Source organism: Rana temporaria, chromosome 10, assembly GCF_905171775.1.
Source record: "Rana temporaria chromosome 10, aRanTem1.1, whole genome shotgun sequence".
Taxonomy (NCBI): domain Eukaryota; kingdom Metazoa; phylum Chordata; class Amphibia; order Anura; family Ranidae; genus Rana; species Rana temporaria.
The window spans coordinates 58,315,594-58,333,672 of record NC_053498.1 but is presented as its reverse complement, the minus strand read 5'-3'; the positions used below and the strand labels follow the sequence as shown (position 1 = coordinate 58,333,672).

The window sequence follows — 18,079 nt, the reverse complement described above, 5'->3', positions numbered from 1 at the left end:
TTTTGGCCGTTTTTTGGCCCTTCCCCCTCGAGTTTTTTGATAAACTGGGTGGATCTAGCATTTATGTAATTTTTCACGATACATGTGAAAAAAGTTAAGTTAATTAATTAAATTAGCACTAAAAATAGAATAGTTTATATACACTATTTAAATTTATACCCTTGGGCCATTAAGGACCCTTGGATCACGCTGACCATAGGGTGTGTATCACAACAGGCCCTGTGATCTGTTTTTTTTTTTGTTTTGTTTTTTTTTGTTTTTTACATATAATATTTATATACTTTTTATATTATTATTATTTTCCCAATGGCCTTTAGTACACTATAAAGCCTTATATATTTTGGTTAATAAAATGAATTAAATGAATTTTGGATGAGGACTTTATTAAATGTTATATGAGATTCTGAGAATCTCCTATTAACATATTCGATAAAACCCATATAAAACCTTACGTTAGGTTAGAGGCTTGATTCCTCTTAAACCATGTATTGTCAGGAACGAATTTATCTCTTTCTAAAAGAGTTTTTAACTTTGTCCACAAGATGGCCACAGTGAGCCAAGGGATTCTTGTCTTGTGCCGGACATATAGTTTTTCCCTTGGTTCCTCTGTCCTCTTTATGCTGTAGGTATTAAGACTACACTTTTTTATTATTATTTTTATATTTATATTATCAATCTGTAGAGAGAGTAATCTCATCCTCGTTACAAAACGTTGGTGAACGCCTTACACTCCCTTCCCTGGCCGCGAGATTGCGCGCGGTTGTATGGGAAAATTTTCCCTCAACAAAGATGGCGGGGTCAGTTTCTATGGACCTCCCTTTGCATTGAGTGGCTATTATATAAGGTGACATACTGCTGCTAGCCCTACCCCCATTGAGAATGTCCAATAGGACGAAACGCGTCTGGAGGCAGCGTCAGTGACGTCACCACGCCTAGGAGGAGGGCTCCGTAAGCCGGCCGGCTTTTTTTACCTATTTACATGCTGTGTTTATACTGCTTAAGTGTAAGTACATTACTTTTTTAATAAATCTGTTATACCTACGATATCGCGCTATTGCGTCCCTTTCTATCTTCCTGCCTGCATGTGAGCCGGATTGGGTTACGCTTGTCGTTTTACTGTGGTTATTGATGAGGTGCGGGGCGTCCTAAATCGCAAACACGCACCACCTTCAACTTCAAGGCTGCCATTTGATTGGGAATTTTGAAACATCTTAGCCCAGGGGATTCAAAGGCCGTGGCTGGGCTATAGCCAACTGCACTAAAGGCTTGCTATCTGGTAAGCTGATATACAATTCCGGTGGTGGGATCTCACACACTGTATGCATGTCACCTGGTGCATTGAAAAGCTAACATCTCTACATGCAAATCAGCCTCTGATCAATACAGTGATTCTGTCTCTGCTGGAGAACCAATCTAAAATCCACTATTACTTATACCATTTGTGGACTGTTGAACTACTATATTCATTTTGTTTTTGATATCTGGCGCGGCTTTTTATATTGTTATACAAAATTATGACCCACCAAGCCATGATGGAGTACGGCTCGCGTCATTGGTAGCAGTGGGAATGTGTACACGTTCGTGTTCAGAGCCAAGTAAGTAGTGTTCAAATTGCGAGACACGTCTCACAAAACGGTTGCTGCATGGCTCTGCACATGTCACTACTGGAATTCTATTTGAATATATACATGTGTGTGATTGGTTCTTTTGAAAGAATACAAGTGTCTGATTGGCCGATTCTGAAGCCAACACCTTTCTTTGTTATTCATGTTTGCAGTATAAATAAAAGGAGCTGCTGATCCTAGGTAAGATGGTCTGCTAATCTCAACGCGATACCAGCATCTGTGTTGCTTAGAGATACAAGCGTGCTTTCCTGGCATTATACAAGAAAGCTATGATTGTGCTTATTAGTGCATGGAATTATTTGCTTATAAAGAGAAGCTTTAAATAATCCACAACAGAGGGGGTCTGTGAAGAGGAGGATCTAGGCTACTTCTGTGGAAAACCATTGCACAGAGCCAGCAAGTATAACAGGTTTCTTATTTTAAAGGAAAAAAAAAAAACACATTGTATATTTACCCTTTGCCTGGAATTCAGCTTTACAGTATAAAATTAATCAAATGTTTATTAGTACATATTGTTAGGTGCACAAATAGCACCCTACTTTATGATCATTGAATCTGCTATCCCCAGTACAGACTTTTGAACCTGTCAAAGTACGTACTACCCAACCGTCTTCTCCCTTTATTAGGTGGTATTTCAAAAAGATGGTGGTGATTCTGCCGATACTGTTGTCCCCAGAGATCTGTAATTGCAGTGCTGGGGAGTTTGAGGAGCTGAACTGCAAGCTGTATGTGTTGTGGAGTCGAGTCCCAATTTTTTCAGGTAGACCTCAACCCCAACATTTGTGTTTGATGGACAGATTTTCTTTTGCCTAGTATTTAACCCTAATTGCTTACTATTGAGAACAACTGCACTTAAGGCATAAGTTCACCTATTGGAACATGTTCCACCCATATTTAGGATAAATTGTGTAACATGTTACAGCTATGGCAGCCAGTTCACGTTATCCCCCTTGGTGTGACAGCGGGCGGGTGATCTCTCTGCATCTGCTGTCACAATGCAAAAGCAGCGTGACTGTGTTCGGGAGCCGTTTTATCTACTTAAGGATACTTATTTGTCAAGATCCAGTTATTAAACATACACTGGAGACCTGATTTTTCTCTGCTGCAGTTAACACTCAAGCCCCGTACACACGTTCGGACCTTTGTCTGACCAAAATCACATTGGAATTCCGATGAAATTCCATCGGAGTAAAAGAACATGTTCTCTATCTAAATCGAATTCATCGGAATTTGCGATGGAATTACTCCGATGGAGCTACACACGGTCGGAATTTCCGATGGAAAAAGTCCGTCTGACATTTTCCATCGGAAATTCCGATCGTGTGTACGGACGGGGCTTTAGAGGTCTTTTTTTTCCCCCAAGCCTGTGGCTGGACAGTGCAAGGAGAAGCAGCAGGCTGATGAGCTTGTCTCTTTGTCACTCTTATGCTCCTATCTCACTAGTCTGAGCTCTGCTGTACCCGAGATTGCCAGAAGCCGTTACCAAGTCAAACTCAGGAACTTGCCACTGCTCACATATGAGAAATTTAATACATAAGTAAATTATGAAAAGTTGCATTGATTTGTATCGGACTAGATTTTTGTTTAAGCAAACTTATTAAAGAATACACAGCAATCCTAAATACATGCTGGATAACAGCAAACAACAAGAACACAAAACAGTTGGTGCTTGGATTTTGTGCACTGGATCCTGCCTTAAGCAGGACTTTATACGAAAGGAAAACCCTCTAAAACGGTGAGACTATATAGCAGTGATGGTGAACCTTGGCACCCCAGATGTTTTGGAACTACATTTCCCATGGTGCTCAGCTACACTGCAGAGTGCATGAGCATCATGGGAAATGTAGTTCCAAAACATCTGGGGTGACAAGCTTTGCCATCACTGCTATATAGGCACTAAATTGACATCAAAATTATAAAAAAATATTGCATTTATAGGTAAAAAAGAATAAAATATTAAGGACATATAGATCATCATACGATGTATATGAAGTGGTACAAAATGATCATAAAAAAAGTTATGACATCTAAAAAGGTGTCATAACCTTTTTTATGATCATGTGAAGCATGTCACCCAAAAGAAGCGCCTCAACTTTACCGTGATTGCAGCAGATCAATTGCACCAGAATCGTATAACATTTTTAGGGGCAATTCGGATAAAAGGCATCTGAAATGTGTGTTGTGCGATTTGTCATTTACCCCTGGGCGTTTTGAAATTGCGAGCAAAATCGTGGGAAATTTGCCCGCGCTTCAAAAACGCCAGGTGTGCATGCAGCCCAACAATGAACTTTCTTCAGTAACAAGAATAGGAAAACAATTTAAAACAGACACACTCCAGATTAAAGTGAATAAACCAGCGTAAAAAATAAATTTCCAGTTGATGCTTCCATATAGTACCAACATTTGGATTTCCTTTTATTGCAATTTTTTTCACCTTCTTCTCTCTTCCACATCTTCTGGTGTCCAGGAAGAACCATAAAGTGTTAGCTGCCATGTCTGAAAAATGCCTTTTTTTAAAGTTTCATCTCCTGTACAGGGTAAATACATGGTTATTAGATTTGTCAAGATATCAAAAGATCTCACATAGCTGCTTATACAGAGTTCAAATATTCATCAGAAAGAGTCAAACAGTTTTTGGCTTTTACCCAATGATCTTGCATATGCAAAAAGGTACACAGGGACATAACAAGCATGAGGAAAACTCAAAACCAATGCCAGAAAGTATTATTTGATGTAGTTTATCCTTGGAAAAACTCTTTCAGCAGGGGTAGCGAGTCAGTCAACAGTAAGTGGATTTGCTTGGAACAAAACACAGATCTATATTCAGACAAAAAACTGGGGAAGGTTTGATGGGCCATTTTTTTTTTTTTTTGCGGTCACTCCTTTGTATCTATACAGTCTGGCAGAACCTAAATCAAGGCTCTGCCAATGAAAAAAAAGCAAGTATCAATCACATTGAGGTTCTAAGGGGAAATGTAGATAACCACAGTAAGGGCAGCTCCAAGTACTCATCCAAGCACCTATGAGACATGAGCACAAAAAAAACAAATAAAGAAGCGCTTCCCAGCCCTGTGGAAGTCAATAAAGCCACATGCCCAATAGATAAAATCAAAATTCATGACATGCAGGAGTACCCAGATCGATACATCACCAACCCAGTGAAGAGGAGAAACACATAATCCCAAATGCTGAAGGGTGACACATGATCCCAGACCCAACAACAGTAGGTTTACCGCCCAGGAGCCTCAGGACAATGGGAGAAGTGTGTAGATAATCGCTGCTGGTGTCTGAGATGGCGCATCTGCCTGAAGTCCTGTCTCCCAGAACTGAATGCGATATCATACACATCTCAAAAGGAGGCCCGAAAGTCAGCTGGCAAGGGCAAACTGGAAGTCTTGGACAGCACTCAAACCATGATGAAGGGGCATGCCCCAAAACATTTTAGAATGGTGACTGGCTTTTCTCCCTTGGTTTGACATGATTTGAGTGCCCTCCAAGGCTCCCAGTTGGGCCGTATCAGCCGACTTTTGCGCGCCCTTTCGCCAGATGTATTACATCACATCCCATTCCGGAACACAGGACTTCAGGTGGACCTGCCATCTCAGTGACCCCGTTGGTCGTTATCTACACAATTTTCCCACCGTCCTGAGGCTCCTGGGCAATGTAACCTACTTGGTTCAGTATCAGGTGTCAGCCTTCAAAGTTTGGGATGCGTTTCTCTTCTCCACTGGCTTGGTAATGTATCAGCCTGGGCACTCCTGCATACCATGCGTTTTAACTTTACATTAAAGTGAAATCTAATTTTATCTATGCCTGGGCTTGTAGCTCTATTGACTTCCACACGGATGGGAGCGCTCCTTTGTCTTTTCGTGTTGGTCAATAAAACTTACCTAGGTCAGTTACCATCAGTCTGTACATTCCTTCAGCATTTTCCCCCCAACAGCGAACCGTTGAAAATGTCCAGTCAGAAAAGCCACTTGGATCACTTAAATGAGAAGGATATCCGTTATATAACAGCCACCTGTTTGTAAACTCTATATAGTTTAATATTTGTGAACATTACATCTACATTTATATTTGTCTATACCCATCTTTCCTCTTAGATACTACTACACAAGTGTATGTACATTTTTTGTCAGAGTACATTTGTATGCAGAGAAACTAAGATATTTTAAGTGGTGCTCAGGAAGAACTGCGCACGCACACACACACACACACTTAGTGATTTATTCCCCAAATTTGTAGATAAAAAGCTATTACAAAGGAAGGAAGATAGACGTACAAGCTACAGGCACATGAATCACTGTGTTTAAGGGCCAGATCACACCACAATTTGTGTTCTGGATGCTTTTCTGCTTGCACGTTTTGATGCCTTTCAGTGATTTTTTTGTTTTTTCCTCCTATTTTTCTTCATCTACAGCCCTAGCCAAAAGTTGAGAATGACATAAATATTACATTTTCACAAAGTCTGCTGCCTCCGTTTTTATGATGGCAATTCGCATATAATCCAGAATGTTATGACGAGTCCCTCTTTGCCATGAAAATTAACTTAATCCCCACTGCATTTCAGCCCTGCCACAAAAAGGACCAGTTGACGTATCAGTGGTTCTCTCATTAACGCAGGTCAGTGTTGACGAGGACAAGGCTGGAAATCACTCCAGGATATTCACAGGCAAGGATATCGCTGCTACAAAGATTGCACCTAAATCAACCATTTATCGGATAATCAAGAACTTCAGAGAAAGAGAGGTTCAACTGTTGTGAAGAAGGCTTCAGGACACCCAAGAAAGTCCAGCAAGCGCCAGGACCAGTGGCGGCTGGTGCTCAAAATGTTTGGGGGGCGCAAACAAACAAAAAAAAAAAAAAACACAATTGCAGCCTCACTGTGCCCATCAAATGCAGCCACTGGGCCCATCAAACGCAGCCACTGTGCCATGCCATCAAAACGCAGCCACTGTGCCATCAATTGTCACCACTGTGCCATGCCATCAAACGCAGCCACTGTGCCCTTTGTCGCCACTGTGCCCATTAATTGTCGCCAGTGTGCCAATTGTCACCACTGTGCCCCAGTAATTATCGCCACTGTGCCCTGTAAAATGCTGCCCCCCCTCCGCCCGGCACTTACCTTTCTGGGGTCGGCCATACTCCTTCCATGGTTCCTCGATGTCTTCTCCCGCCCTCGATGACGCTTCAGCCAATCAGGTTACCGGTAACCAGAACCGGTGAACCTGATTGGCCGAGACGCCTGTCAGTCTTATCCAAGGAACGCACCCCCCGTGAGTCCCTTGGATAAGTATTTGGAAGGCGATTACAGCCTGAGGGCTGTAATCGGAAAGCCTATCAGAGCTCCGATAGGCACTTCCACAGCCAACCAGCTGCCGTTATTCAGATGGCCGGCGCTCACCAGGGGGCCGGCCATCTGAATAGTCGGCAGCAGCGGCAATACATAGATTCATGCAATGCATGAATCTATGTATTGTATCAGTGGCGGTGTGGAAGCGAGTGGGGGCGGCGCCCTCTATGGGCGCACCGCCACTGGCCAGGACCGTCTCTTACAGTTGATTCAGCTGTGGGATCGGGGCATCCACAGTGCAGAGCTTGGTCAGGAATGGCAGCATGCAGGTGTGAGTGTATTTGCATGCACAGTGAGGTGAAAACTTTTGGCGGATTTCCTTGTGTCAAGAAGGGCAGCAAAGAAGACACTTCTCTCCAGGAAAAACATCAGGGACGGACTGATATTCTGCAAAAGGTACAGGAATTGGACTGCTGAGGACTGGGGTAAAGACATTTTCTCTGATGAATCCCCTTTCCGATTGTTTGGTGCATCTGGGAAAAACCTTGTGCAGAGAAGAAAAGGTGAGCGCCCAGAAGTTGAATGACAGCATGGCAGGGGTCTTGAAAAAGAAGGGTAAACCCTACAAATATTGACTCTTAGCATAAACTTGATGTAATCGTCAATAAAATCTTTTGACACTTATGAAATGCTTGCAATTATACTTCAATATACCATAGTAAAAGCCGACAAGAAGATCTAAAAACACTGAAAATGTGAAAATTAATATTTGTGCCATTCTCAAAACTGGGCTGTAAATTAGGACGTGCGCTCTGGTGCATTTTTGATGTGTTCCATTGCATTTTTTTATGTGTTTTGCAGTGTACCAGATGCATTCCATTCCATGTTGACTGCACTGGAACACACTGTACTGGTATGAACTAGGGCCATTGGAATCCATGTTAAACACTGTCCATGTGTTTTTGATACTGAACAACAATGCACTGGGCTGCATCTGGTGTTAACCAGCCCCTAAATGAATGAGCAGATACGTTGAAAATTGAAATATCTTGGGTTGATGTGCACACAAATATATTTGTAGATTTAAGTATAAAGCCAGATAACCTGAGATGTGATCATTCAGCAGAAAATGCATCTCATTTTATAACACCTACTTGTCAATCTTCCTCATGGCTCCAATGAGGGATGACACCCCACTGGGACAAAAGAGTTGTAGCTGCAAGTTCCCACGTCGCGGGTGTGCGATAGTCACCATCACTGCTACATGCTCCAAGGTCCTCATTCCAGAGAGCAGGAGGTCAGAAGCAGTCACTAGAAACAAATAAAGAAGCATGTCATATAGAAAGAGTAATGCATGGGTTGTTTATCAGATGGGTATATAAAAGAGTATAGGAAGATGGAATTTGATAAGAGAAAAATCAATGGATTAAAAGTTAGAACGCTGATGATGAAGATACAACAATGAATCAAGTAGAGGAAAGGCAAATAACGTATAACTTTCCATCTTTCAACTTTTTCGTGTAATAATCATTTTTTTTTTTTACAGTATATGCAGTAAATGAATAGTGGCTGGGCAAGAAAAAATAAATCCAGGATTCGTGTTTCCCAGTGTAGCAGATAACTAAAACTGCTATTATAAGAGCAATACAAATAACTGCACTTTAAGTATCTGGGCACCTTTAGCTGCAATGACTGAGACAGAAGGTTGCCTGTAGTTGAAGTCTCACATCACTGTAAAGACATTGTAGCCAGCACTTATGTGCAGAGCTCCTTTGTTTAGCACGGCAACACATGTAGGTTTTTGAGCAACAGCTCTTTTCAACTTTTGCTGCAGCATTCCATTTTCGGTCAGGTCTTTAATTTTTTGTTATTGTACAATCTTGCATTTAAATACTTCCTTCCCACATACCGTGGGTATGGCATTCCTCAATGCTTTCATAGCTTTCACTGAGCAATGGTATCTGCCTCATTAATCTTCCTTGCATTATTTTTTTTTCAATCTTTGTTTGTTTAGTTGTTCGTTTAAATTCATCAGTCAGTTAAAGCAATATTAAACCCAAAAACAAACATTTATCTTATTGCAGATTGCTAATCCTTAGATGCGATGGCTGCAAGTTTCCTTCTTTCTTCTATTTTCATCTGGTGATCTAGTCAGTAAGTCTATTTTTCAACAGAAAAGCTCCCTTGCATTTACAGAGATTAGACTATTTAACACTAGCAGGGGTGCTTAAAATGATGAGGTATGTTATTGGCCAGATCACCAGGTGAAACCAGAAGAGAACGTCTAAAAAAAAAGAAAAAAAGAGAAAAAAAAAAAAAAAAAGAATAATGCAATATATTATATTTTTCGTTTTGGGTTCAATACCACTTTAATGCAATTCCATGGATGATAATCTGGTTTTCTTTTCCAGCATCCTTATGATTTGAGGCCCAGTTCACAGACCGTAGTTTCAAAGGCTACTAGCTGATAAGTATGGCGTCCTATGAACAGCTCAATGAAAGTGATGCTTCCGTTTTTCAAATAGGATTTACTAAACGGGTGGAAGCATGCTTGTTTGTCAAAGCCAAACTTTAACAGGAAACTGAAAAAAGCTTTGGTTGCCTATATCCCTGAATATACTGAATATTTTAGCAATCAGTTTTCAGTTATAAGTAACCTCTGCCTAGGATTTTTTATGCATAGTTTAAGTTGAACTGGTTTTAAGAGTGATAAGGAGGCAGTTGGAGGTACATTTGGATATGTTCCTGCTAATGGGTCATGATACTTTACTCTTTTACAAATCACACAATGATGAGCAATTGTGTTCTGACAGGGGGAAGGTTCCCTGCCAGAATATTCTGATCAGTGCGCTCAGCCATTGGCTGAGCTCGCTGATCAGCAGCCAGCCGGCAGACCTTTTTTGGTCATGAGCCTTCTGTCCGACCAGCTGACGTACAAAGACAGCATTCAGCCCATTTGCACTAGGCTTATGCTCTGCGTGGTTACATTTTAGTGCTATATGTAAAAAGTTTACACTTTAGTGTAGAGGTATATTTAGATTTTGTGCTGCTCAAGGCCTGACTAAACTCGTGCACCCCCCCCAATTAAAATATGACCTACCCATTGTCAAGGCCACACCCCTTCCTGTTTAAGGCTCGCCCTGTCATCTGCAAAACACTTTTTTCTCCCCACAGGAACATCTCCCCAGCCTGGTGAACACGATAGTGCCACAATCAGTGTTGATAGGGGAATCAAGCCATTTTCTTTCCTGCAACCCATAGTTGCAGGAAAGAAAATTGCATAATCTACAGCCTGCTTAAGGGTCCTTTCATACCTGGTGCAGTGAGACTGTTTTGTGGCTATTCCCATGCAGCCCCACAGTACCACCAACACAAGACATGAAAAAAATGACATCCTGCGCTGTGGTGGTGTGCACTGAAAAAAAGTACAGCGTGCAGTACTTGTTTCCAGTGCAGCACAGGTAGCATGGCAGCCGATAGAACTTTATAAACGGGACAATTCAATGAGGTTTATAAACAGATTATAACACATGGTGTAGCCCTAATATGATAATGAAACACACATAGAGATATATAGATATATCTATATATACATCATGTGTAAAATATATATCATAAAGTGCATTAATTAAACCACAATGCAAAGTTCTAAGTGCAAAATTCACTGAATAACCAATTAAGAAGTAAAATCGCTAAATGGTGAATATAGTTCATATAAAGGTGTATTGATGCCAGTGTGCTGGAATAGTCCACACTAGGAGGAGGGCTCTGAAATATGGCTCAATACAGGAGAGGTGGTGTATAGGATAACCAAAGGCCACAATTGGATCACCAGGGGTAGCGTGCCCTCGACCCCATATAAGTGGTAAACACTCTTACCGAATAGTATGAACACACATGCCAGCGGCAGTGGGTCATTTAAGCAGGCAGTATCAAGCAGGGGAACTCCAAGGTTGGACACTGGACCTCTCACACGGAAAGTTGGGGCTGCTTCCCGAGGCAGGGCATAAGAACAACAATCCTGGTCACCGGGACTCAACACTATGACTTCTCAAACTGCCTCCACGTGGACTTTAGGATATATATATTTTGCACATGATATATATGTCATTATCAATAACGTTTTTTGCAAAAAAGAAGAAAAGTGCACGGTACTGGTATCAGTGCATCAACACTGTGCTGGTCCTGCTGGACCTCGCCACACCACACACGCTGCAAAGCAGCAGCTGTTGTGAATGGACGCCAAGCTCCTGTGTTGAGAGGATTTGCTTTAAGTAGGTTTTCCATACCTATGCAAGTCTATTGACCTTATGCAGGTCAGTATGAGGTCGAGTGACTAAAACATCTCAAACTGATGTCAGAACAAATGCCAGTGCCAAGTGAGACAAGGGCTAGACGGCCGGGAAGCCCAGTACGTCCTATGACGTCCACCCAGGATGGGAGATCCCCATCTGTGGACGTCATAGGACTATGGGCGGGTAGGGGAGTGGTTAAATGGACTGTAGGGCAAATCTGCAAAAAGCACTAAAACTGCATAGGTGTGAATACAACCTCACTCTAACCTGGTAAGCGGTACATTTTCTTTAATGCGTCGCCTATAAAGATTTTTCGGTACTGTAGTTTGCCACCATTCCATGAGTGTGCGCAATTTCAAACAGCATGACATGCTGCATACCTATTTACTTTCACATTATACAAAAAAAAATTGGGCTAATTTTGCCGTTTATTTTAATTCATGAAAGTGTATTTTTTCCCCCCAGAAAAATGAGTTTGAAACAGCTCTGCGCAAATACCGTGCGACATAAACCATTTCAACGATCACCATTTTATTCCCTAGGGTCTCTGCTAAAAAATATATAATTATAAATAAATAAATAAATAAATAAATAAATAAATAAAATGTTTAGGGGTTCCAAGTAATTTTCTAGCAAAAATTATGGGTTTTAAGTTGTAAGCAACAAATGTCAGAAATAGGCTTAAAGTTTAAATAAATGTTGTCTTCCATTTAAAGTATAGGAAGTTAGAGCAGACACTATCCCCATACTTTTAAGCTTTCTGACCAATTCCTGTTAATGTGAACCTAAACCAAATGTTAACTTAAAATTATGTTAACATTCTTGTGGGATAAAATGTGGCGGAAAGTATGAAGTACTCAACTTTGCTAGTGAAAAAGCTGATCTGGATTTCATCTTGTGACACCCATGTAATCAGTAGTCTAAATTTTAGTCCGATGATCTGGTTATAGGGTTGATTTTGAGTTTATATAAAAGTCCAACTAAACTTACAGTTTAACCACTTCAATACAGGGCACTTTCATTCCCTTCCTGCCCAGGCCATTTTTGTGCTTTTTTGGTGGCATTTAATCACTGCTGGGTTTTATATTTTTTACAAAAAATATATATATATAATTTCTGTCAGTAAATTTTGTAAATAAGTAATTTTTCTCCTTCACGGATGTGCACCGATTGGCTGCACTGATGAGGTGACACTTATGGGCACTGATGAGGAGGCACCAATATGCTGCACTGCTAAGAGCCACTGGTGGGCACTGATAGGTGGCACTGACTGGCATCACTAATGGGCACCAATTGGTGTCACTTATTTGTGGCACTGGGGGGCTTTACTGATGATCAGTGTCCCCTGATTGCCTGTCTGGGTGTCCCCTGCAAGGAGATGCCACCGATCAACTCTCATCGCCACACACTCTGTCAGTGTGAGGTGATGAGAGCCGTTTACTAGCACTTCCACAATTTACATGTGACCGGCTGTGTCTGGACACAGCCGATCACATAGTTGAAGAGCCGTATTATCGGCTCTTCACAGAGATCGGGGTTGCTGCACAGGAGAGCAGCCATTCTGAGGAGAGGTCATATGACCCAGAACTAGAGAACTGTCCATCGTTTGATTAAAGTGGTTAACTTAGCCACTTTTCTACCTGCTCATAGTCCTATGATGTCCAGAGGTGGGATTTCCTATCCTGGGTGGGCGTCACATGATGTCCTCGGCTTCCCAGCGGTATAGGGGGGGTGTGCCCGCCACGTCACTCAGGAGCCGATGCACCATTCCGGCGGCCGCGATTGTTGGGTGACAGAGCAGGAAAATGGATCTGTGTATATAAACACACAGATCCACATCCTGTCAGAGGAGAGGAGACAGATTATGTGTCCCTAGTTATATAGGAACAGGGATCATCTCCTCCCCTCGTCAGTCTCATCCCCCCACAATTAGAATCACTTCCTAGGTAACACATTTAACCCCTTGATCGCCCCCTATTTTTAACTCCTTCCCTGCCAGTGACATTTATACAGCAAACAGTGCATATTTATAGCACTGATCGCTGTATAAAATGTCAATGGTCCCAAAAAGTGTCAAAAGTGTTCGATCTGTCCGCCGCACAGTCAGGTTAAAAATCGCAGATCCTCGCCATTACTAAAAAAAAAAAAAAAATTACATAAATCTTTCCCATAGTTTGTAGATGCTATAACTTTTGCGCAAACCAATCAATATACGCTTATTGCGATTTTTGTTTCTTACCAAAAATATGTAGAATACATAATCTGCCTTTTTTTTAAATTGGGATATTTACTATAGCAAAAAGTAAAAAATATCGTTTCTTTTTTCAAAATTTTCGCTCTTTTTTGTTTATAGCGCAAAAAAATAAAAACCATATCTGGGTACAGTGTTGCATGACCGCGCAATTATTCAAAATGTTACATGTTGCATTCCCCCTCATCTGCCCTGTTTATATGATCAACTGTTCAACATTTCCCTCTCATTTCTTCTTATATTAGCATTTTCCTATCTCTAGCTTTTCTATCTACCTTCATTCTACCCAGTTGCTTTACCTCCTCCCTTTCCTATTACTGTTTTCTGCGCTCTCACATTTTACAGTCCAAGTCAGAAGCAGTAAACATTGCCTAAAAAGGAAAAGGGAAAGAAATCTTGAATTCAGCTTGGCAGATGCCCAAGCAAGCTGGATGTGCCAATTGCACCACACTGAAATCAGCAAAGGAATAGCACAGTAAAAAAAAAAACTCACATAAGGGTTTAGTTGCAGGCTCCAGTAATGTTTGGAAACTATCCTATGCATGTCAACACTTATTACATAAATTAGGGAGAGGTGAGGTCTAGAAAGAAAACATGATGTATAATTCACACTCTGATTTATGTAGTGTGTTAAATATACATTCCAAGCTTACTGTCTTTCCAACAAATAGATAAACTTGGCTGCATAGCCTAGCTCTTATTATGGGCAGTTTCTAAATCTTGAAAAGACGTTAAAAGAAATCCTTCTATGTCATACTGTAATCTTCGAAGCCTTAGTTCTTCACATGCTCAGCTATATTATTTTTTAGGTGAAAGCCATTTTAAATGTTGTTACTTGAAATATTTCAATTTACCATCTAAAATATTTAGCTTGACCTTTAAAATACCAATTAGATAGAACTATTCTGTAGCAGCCGAGTGCCCATCTGTTTCATTCCTAACATAACACTGCATCCCTGAAAGTTTCTTTGCCTAATTTTATTACAGTCAACAGTTTTATTTATCACATTAGAGTGGTTCATTTTAACCTTTCTGAACTTGAACTTGTAGAGCCACTACCTTGAATACCTACCAATTATTGTTTGAATGATTCATAAACACAAGAGCATTTTTTTTATTTCTTACGTAGAAGACCAAAACCTCCTTTGTTATGGAGTTGGTAAAGTCTATGTGCCACCAAAGAATGGTGCTAAAAGCAAAATTTCTATCCAACACGCAATCCAGCTAGTCAAAGGGGATGCAATTAAAACTTTTTTTTTTTTTTTAAACAACGCAGGCGGTCGCAATTGCTGCTCCTACCCTAAACTATAGAAGCACCAACACAAATATATCAATGAATAAACAGAGAAACATCACAACCAGGGTAGATAAAAGTTCGGATTTTTTCTGAGAGCACTTTGTTTTTGTCCCACTTCGGTTCTCTTGTTTTGCCCGAACATTTTTTACTTTGGCTGCCAGTCAGGTTGACATGTTTTGTCACTGGGGCAAACCCAAAAATGTTGCACTAGAAGTCAGGTCCCCGATTTAAACTGAAACTGTGCTTCCAGGGACTCTACACATTATTGTGGACAAAATCCATAACAGTTTATCATGCTCTCAACATCCGATTCCTGAACATTACTGCTCCTTTGGATTCCGTCCTAAGTTCTTATCTCTAACCTCCATCACTCTAGCATCCTTTAGTCAATACCAACAGGATGTTGTTACAGATATAGACATACATAGTAGTTGTACCCTATTTTTGTGCAGGATGTGTGTGGACTGGACTTCTAAAGATGTAGAATAGTTAGTAGATGAATTATCAAGGCAATTCAGTAAGCAAGTAAACTGGTGCCGATTTAGCTACTTTTATCTAGCAGGACTTGCCAGTACAGCATTCCAAAACCTCTGCCAGGAAGCAGAACCTTTTTTTTTTACAGCTGGTTTAATGCTGGCACCGTCTCGAAGAGTGGGCTGGTGACCACATAACCCGACACATCTCCTAAAGTTCCCGGCTGCAGCCTTAAGAGAGTTGAAGGTGGAATGATATCAGCTGCACTCCTCCTCTCCCCGTAGTAGACCGGATGCTTTTTTTTTTGTTACCAGTGGCCGTGCAGTGTCCTAGCCTGTCCTGCGACTCCCGACTGCTCACTGTCTGACCAAGACTAATGCCCGCTACACACGATCCGATTATCGGACGAATGATCGTCCGTTTTTTTTTGTATGCTAATCTCACGTCGAATCTGATGAGTTTACTAAAGTCACGAAAATTCTCATACAGCAGAATAAAAAATCGGAAGTGATGTCATGTGTTGTAATGCATTTGTATTGCATTTTCGAACGACAGCTGTACTGATTAAATGATCTGGCATCGTACAAAAAAAATTTCCGTGCATGTCCGATAGGATAAAATCGGATGAACTGTCCTGATCGGCTCTCGGAAACTCTGTACCAACGATCCGATTATCGTACGATCGTTTCGATAGCGCCATATTTCGTACGATTTTCGGATCGTGTGTACGGGGCTTAAGTAGATTGCTTTGTAATTGTTTAACAGTCAGTGTCGCTGCTGTATGGATATGGGGGCTGCCCAGATGTCCAATAAAAATGCCTGGACATGGGGCAGTCTCTCTGCAGAATACGGGGGAGAGGCATCTCTGCTGGATACGGGGGAGAGGCATCTCTGCTGGATACGGGGGAGAGGCTTCTCTGCTGGATACGGGGGAGAGGCTTCTCTGCTGGATACGGGGGAGAGGCTTCTCTGCTGGATACGGGGGAGAGGCTTCTCTGCTGGATACGGGGGAGAGGCTTCTCTGCTGGATACGGGGGAGAGGCTTCTCTGCTGGATACGGGGGAGAGGCTTCTCTGCTGGATACGGGGGAGAGGCTTCTCTGCTGGATACGGGGGAGAGGCTTCTCTGCTGGATACGGGGGAGAGGCTTCTCTGCTGGATACGGGGGAGAGGCTTCTCTGCTGGATACGGGGGAGAGGCTTCTCTGCTGGATACGGGGGAGAGGCTTCTCTGCTGGATACAGGGGAGAGGCTTCTCTGCTGGATACAGGGGAGAGGCTTCTCTGCTGGATACAGGGGAGAGGCTTCTCTGCTGGATACGAGGGAGAGAATTCTCTGCTGGATACGATATTTAGTAGGTGAACCAAAATTCATTTTTTTTTTTCTTATATTATCACATCACAAGAGACAGAGGAGTTCATATTCATGACTACTGGGACTGTCCCAAAGCACTGAACACAAGGAGTGGGCAACAAAGCCAACATGTCCAATCCCAAAACAGAGGAGGGGAACCCCACTACAAAGCTGTCTGCAAGGACTTTTACCCAAAACTGGTGTCCACAGAAGCACAAACATTTACCTGGTAAAACTTAGTAAACAAGTAAAGAGAAGGCCAGGAAGCAGACTTGCAAAACTTGAACAGAAGCTTGATGCTACATAACTTGGGACAACAGAAGCCTGGTGCTGTATAACCCAGGAAGCACTGATACCGCCTGGTAGAATTGTCCTCACCTGAGAAAGGAGGAAACTTATGCTTGATGATATAGGCCTGAGAAATGAGCAGATGAATCCACCTAAAAATAGTGGGTTGAGAAGCAGCCTAGCCCTTACAAGACCCTTGGGCAAAGCAGACAGAGGCCTCAACACCAACGTATCATGGTGAAGTACAGGAAAGGGCTGTTGCTTTAATATCCTGCAAGCTGGGGTAATGGCAACCAAAAGCACAACCTTGCAGAACGACAAGGGAGCTCTCAGAGAGGTCCAAAGTTTAAGTCTGTACAGCAGGATATATGCCCTTCGCATGACCCATTTGCCAAACTCCTCTATTATTTCAGGGTCCCACTGGTTCCCATTCCTAACCACATCATGAGAATCGAACAACGCAAATTGCTTTGTTTCATTTGGCAAGGACGGAAGCCACTGTTGCTGGCCACCGTACTGTACCGCCATAGCTTATGGGTAAGCCTGGCAGTGCCTTAAAAATTATTGTCTGCACAAAATTGTCCCCGGTCTCTCTCCATGCTATCTTTGAAATACCAAATTTGGCACTGTAAAATATTACAGTAGATTTTTATTTTATTTATTTATTTATTTTTAATTGTATTTTTTTTATATACAAGGGATGGTGGCAACTACTTGTTCCTTTACATGAGTTGGTCCTTTTCAAAATTACACCTTGGCATGTGGGTACAGGTTAATAGTTGAGCTTAGTTTTGAATATTGAATATATAGAGTTTGAGGAAGTGGTGTGACATCCAGGCTGATATGTCTGTTAGTAAGCTGGTGATGCATGAGGAGATTGATGGAGTGAGCCGAGGGGTAGAGAGATAGATTTGGGTGTCTTCAGCATAGAAATGTTATTGAAAGCCATGGGAGGCAATCAACTGACCCAGGGAGGAGGTGTAGATTGAGAATAGGAGAGGTCCAGGAATAGAACCTTGAGTTATAAGTGACACTGAAGGTCCAGTGGGATAGATGGGATGAGAACAAGTGAAAAGTACAGTCACGGAGACCAAGAGAGTGTTTTTTTTTTGTTTTAGGAGGAGGGGGTGGTCCACTGTGTCAAAGTCAGCAGAAAGGTCCAGGAGGAGTAGTAGTACAGAATAGTGTCTGTTGGTTTTAGCCTT

The 18,079-nt window shown here is 41.8% G+C and overlaps 1 protein-coding gene across 4 annotated transcripts in view; it reads right to left on the bottom strand.

Moving 5' to 3' along the window:
• The window catches only part of PCSK7 (proprotein convertase subtilisin/kexin type 7), a 119,878-nt gene that overhangs the window by 23,103 nt on the left and 78,696 nt on the right, over positions 1-18,079 (bottom strand). For all 4 annotated transcript variants that reach the window (XM_040327650.1, XM_040327651.1, XM_040327654.1 and 1 more), the window contains exons 12-14: positions 8,073-8,229; positions 5,516-5,610; positions 4,060-4,153 (exon numbers count right to left, since the gene is read on the bottom strand). In XM_040327650.1, coding sequence (XP_040183584.1) covers positions 4,060-4,153; positions 5,516-5,610; positions 8,073-8,229 — 346 coding nt within the window. The remainder of the gene's footprint in view (positions 1-4,059; positions 4,154-5,515; positions 5,611-8,072; positions 8,230-18,079) is intronic.